The sequence below is a fragment of the Carassius gibelio genome, chromosome A15 (assembly GCF_023724105.1).
Source record: "Carassius gibelio isolate Cgi1373 ecotype wild population from Czech Republic chromosome A15, carGib1.2-hapl.c, whole genome shotgun sequence".
Classification (NCBI taxonomy): domain Eukaryota; kingdom Metazoa; phylum Chordata; class Actinopteri; order Cypriniformes; family Cyprinidae; genus Carassius; species Carassius gibelio.
The window spans coordinates 735,939-740,938 of NC_068385.1; the positions used below are offsets into that span (position 1 = coordinate 735,939).

The 5,000-nt window shown below is 41.0% G+C and overlaps 1 protein-coding gene across 1 annotated transcript in view; it reads right to left on the reverse strand.

Annotated features, from left to right (window-relative positions):
• The window catches only part of LOC128028808 (glutamate receptor ionotropic, kainate 2-like), a 16,949-nt gene extending 15,372 nt beyond the window's left edge, over positions 1 to 1,577 (reverse strand). The window contains exon 1 of the mRNA XM_052616142.1: positions 1,518 to 1,577. Coding sequence (XP_052472102.1) covers positions 1,518 to 1,577 — 60 coding nt within the window. The remainder of the gene's footprint in view (positions 1 to 1,517) is intronic.
• Positions 1,578 to 5,000: the final 3,423 nt, after the last annotated feature.

Genomic DNA, 5,000 nt, shown 5'->3' on the forward strand with positions numbered 1-5,000 from the left:
GTGTGACACCAGACAAACACTCAAACTGTGTAAATCACACTCACACACACACACACACACACACACACACACACACACACACACACACACACACACACACACACACACATTAGGAATGAGTGATATATTGATTGTCATATCAGTATCAGGTAATATTAGCACTTCACTGATCTATAATCTCTCTGGAATGTTCTCAGGGTTTCTACACAATATTGTGATGTTCTGATGGCTTTCACATGTCAGTCAAACGGCTTCATGGGCGGAGCTTGACCTGACAGAAACACACACAGCTCCAAAACATGTGTGTGTGTGTGTGTGTGTGTCTCACTGAGCTGTGTTCTAGTAACAGACAGCTTGCTGGCGCTGTTAACCCTTTCCTCCCTGCTGGAGTGTCTGCTCTGCTTTATTGTGTCATTTAGATAATGAGATCAGTATTTCTGCTGAAACACAAGCTAAAGATGACGCGTAAGCAAGAAGTCAACAGAGCCGTGAGCATCTGTGAAACATCAACCAGTGAAAGGCCGTGTACGGGACGATTATTCACCTGGTTAATGAGTCGAGCCGGTCAGAATGTGAACTAAAGCCCTGGGGATCTCCTGAAAACATCCAATCACCAATCACCATCTAACACAGTATTTCCTGTCCTTCTGTTGACTTCTCTTCAGAACCGCTCCACATAGATCTCATCTCTCTCTGTTCAGAAACTCATCTGATTATGTAAGTGAATGTTTCTCTGCTGGAGGAGCGGTCAGCATATGATGGTCATTAGAGGCCGCGTTACTGAAGGACGAGCCCAACAGCAAACACACAACACATTTCCTCACACTGTATGACTCACTGTGTTCATACTGGATTCGACTGAAGCCTTTCTAACACAGCGTCACTACAACACGAGTCATGATGTGTGTTTTACTCATCAGCCATCTTGGCTCAGCGCTGCATCTCTGTCGGTGGAGGTCTGACGGCTGCCGAATCTGCTGTGAACCCCCTCAGCTGACTTCGATAAGATCCCTGTAAACACAACCCATGTGGAAGACCTGCTCAATCATCAATCACGTCTGATCAAATCATGTTAAACACACGAGGTCAGCAGCGTTTACATCTCAGTAGTGCTTCATACGATGCAGTTCACTAAATCAGCTGTAATCAGTCAATCCTTCACAAATCATGTGCTTCACAGAGCTGTGCCAAACTGACAAACTCTAATTTATTGGCATTTTTTCGATAGGGATAATTAAATATTTTGCTGAGTGTTTTGGTACCTGTGCCAGTTTAGTCGTTTATCCAAACGTTTCGTTCAAGATGGCTGATTCATCAGAAATGAAGTGGCTTTGTTTGGAACTATTTTCTTTGGCAAAACTGAAAAAAACAGACATTATTTATTGTGTCTATAATGTTACTCACTCAATATTAACTTTTTGATTGTTGGATTGTGCTAGTATTTAGAGAATGGTAATGTTGCTCGTGTGATAATACTTTACTTGATTTATGTTGCAACTCTTCATATTTCTTCTCACAGAGTTTATGTTAATGTCCTGCTCCGAGACGCCAGTAACAGATTCAGTTTCGACACACATGTCTATATGGCATTCACAATTCATGCAGCTTATTTTCAATAATGACATGCAGGTATTCAGACGGAGATGCTATCCTCCGGTGATCGCAGGGCGTCTGAAGGGTTTAGTCATTTATATTCTCAACTACGAACAGTTTTATTCCATCTGAGCTGCTCTGGGACTGCTGGTTTCTGCTCAGTAAACTGGTTTGAGAGAGATCTTTACAGCCAGCTCAGCTCATGAAGGACTTCAGCTGGTAAAGATGTTGAGCGCTGTGTGAGGTCACCGTGAGGCTGAAAGCAGCTGGAGACACAGATGAGGATTTACAGCCGTGGACACTAATGGACGAGCTGTCCAGTGTCTGATTTACACTCGGTGTGACTGAAGGACGCTCACAAACACTCTCACCCTGCAGAGATCAGGCTGTCTGCAGCATTTCATGATCTAACCACTGTGTTTGTGTGCACTGCTTAATATTGGACGGGTTTCTCTCAGACTAAACATCATGGAATTTGATGTTGATGGTGTTCAAATTATGCAGCCAAGTGATTATATCACAGATCATTATCTAGTCTCTTTTTGTTATCTAATTCTACTTCTTGTTACAAGTATGTTATCTCAATTCTGTAGCATACCCAAAAACAACCTGATGATGTAACAGAAACTATGGACTCTCTCTTTTCTAACATTTTAGATAAGGTTCTCCTTTACACTTAAGGAAGATTAAGGAAAACTGACACTATCCATGTTTCTATCATTTGTAAAACCGCATCTTTCCGTCTAATATATCTAAATTACGACATGTTAATCCATGCGTTTATAACCTCAAGGTTAGATTATTGTAATGCTTTATTGGGTGGTTGTTCTAATCTAGATTAAAGACCCATCTCTTTACACATAACATACTAATATGCTTTTAATATCCAAATCCGTTAAAGGATTTTTAAAGCTGCATTAATTAGGTAAACCGGAACCGGGAACACTTCACATAACACCCGATGTACTTGCTACATCATTAGAAGAATGGCATCTACGCTAATATTAGTCTGTTTCTCTCTTGTTCCGAGGTCACCGTAGCCACCAGATCCAGTCTGTGTCCAGATCAGAGGGTCACTGCAGTCACCCGGATCCAGTACGTATCCAGACCAGATGGTGGATCAGCACCTAGAAAGGACCTCTACATCCCTGAAAGACAGCGGAGACCAGGACAACTAGAGCCCAGATACAGATCCCCTGTAAAGACCTTGTCTCAGAGGAGCACCAGGACAAGACCACAGGAAACAGATGATTCTTCTGCACAATCTGACTTTGCTGCAGTCTGGAATTGAACTACTGGTTTCGTCTGGTCAGAGGAGAACTGACCCCAACTGAGCCTGGTATCTCCCAAGGTTTTTTCTCCATTCTGTCACCGATGGAGTTTCGGTTCCTTGCCGCTGTCGCCTCTGGCTTGCTTAGTTGGGGTCACTTCATCTACAGCAATATCATTGACTTGATTGCAAATAAATGCACAGACACTATTTAACTGAACAGAGATGACATCACTGAATTCAATGATGAACTGCCTTTTTACTTTATTTAAAGCTGTTCTGTTGCTTTGCCAAAATGTATATTGCTAAAAGCAATATATAAATAAAGGTGATTTGACTTGATTTGACTAAACATCTATCAAGTGTTTAATTTAGTGCACTTTATCGATTTGCATCTCATATCTTTAAGAGTTTGTTTCTTCACTTCAGCAGCACTTACACACACCAAAACTTACAGTTCTACACTGAAAAAACAAACAAACATATTTTTAAGTAAATGTAAGTATATGAGTAAATTGTAATGTGTTCATGAGGCAAAGTGCATAGGTTGGTCATGCATGTTGTGTTTTGTTCTTTTTATTAGGCACATACATGTCAATACTCTTGTTTTGTAAACTCTACATTGGTTTTGTAAACCCTTTATAAGTTTTTAACATTGTTTGCACCATTTCAAGTCGAGTGGGGTTTGTGATCTGGGATTTTGAGTGAAGAACCCTTCTCTTTTTTTCTGTTCATTTGCTATTTTGTTTCCTGAACCCATTGAAGTCAGTTGTGTGTTTGTCTTTGTTTTATACAGTTTTTCTGATTTAATTGGACTGGAATCACAAAAACTATTCCCTGAACAAAACATAAATGCTGAGTCTTTTTAGGCTCGGTTAGGAATAAGAGAATCGTTTTTCTATTTGATGTCTTGTGTCTTTTTTAACCTCAGAAGAAAATATAGAATGAAATAAAATCTAATTAATGAAGTTACGTGAAATTAGCAAAGAGAATAAGTAAATTTAACTTGGCCAGTTAGAGTTTGATGAGCAATTTCTACTTAATTCTACTAACATTGTTAATCGACATGGCCTTTTTTACAGTATAGAATATATTATCTGCCTCATCCTGTGAAGAAGCCTCATCAGATCACAAAAGGACCGTCTGACTGATGTTGTCATGATGAGATTTCAGAGAACCAGAGAAAACTTTTCAATCCATAGCTCAGACATTTTAGTGGCACCGAAATCTGATTCTGATTCGTCCGGTACATACTGTACAGGTCATTAAAGCACCGGGTTTTAATAACCAAGCCTATATACTACTGAAAGCACTTAGATCCTGATGCCCATCAACACCAGCGCCGGAGCGGTCAGTCTGACCTCAGATTATCTGCAGAAGAATACAGTCTCTGTAATATCAGCTGCTGTCTGAGCTGTCAATGATTCTACTGATCTCTGAAACACGTATCAACCTTTACATTAGGACAAAACCCACACTGCCCCGCCCACCAGCTGTCAATCATGAACCCGGCCAATAGAGAGGCTCGGACAGGAAAACAGGGTTTTTTTCATTTTCATGGACAGATTTGACCCAGAGCGGGTGAATTAAAGAAACCCAGATTACAGATAATCTTAATCCAGATAAAGCAAAAAAGGAAACAGACTCACATCAGCCTGACACACACACACACACAGTCAGATGCTGCTAATCTACTGAAATGGCTCTGTGAAATTAAAGTGCTAGCGATCGCTGTGATCTCATCAGCACCGCCGCCGTGTGTGTGTGTGCGTCTGTATAATTAAAACATGTTAAGGTCGTGTCAGCTTCATAAAACCATTAATCAAAGGTTACTAACACACTGCATTTTAGGTGAGGAAAACAACACAGTGCCTCCGTAGTCTTTCAGTCCGTCTCCGGTAACGCCATTAATCTGGTTATCAGAAGAAATCTGGCCAGTACGTGTGTGACAGGGATGCTCATCTGTGCCTTAATCCATTCCCAGCCCGATAGACATCACTCAATGTTTCTCTCACACAATCAGCTTTAGCGGAGTGTGAAGTGAGTCACGGAGAGATTTGGGCTGGAAATCCTCACTCAGGTGCTGCTGTAAGCCATCACTTCAATTACATGAACATTACGACGGCCCTGCAAACGC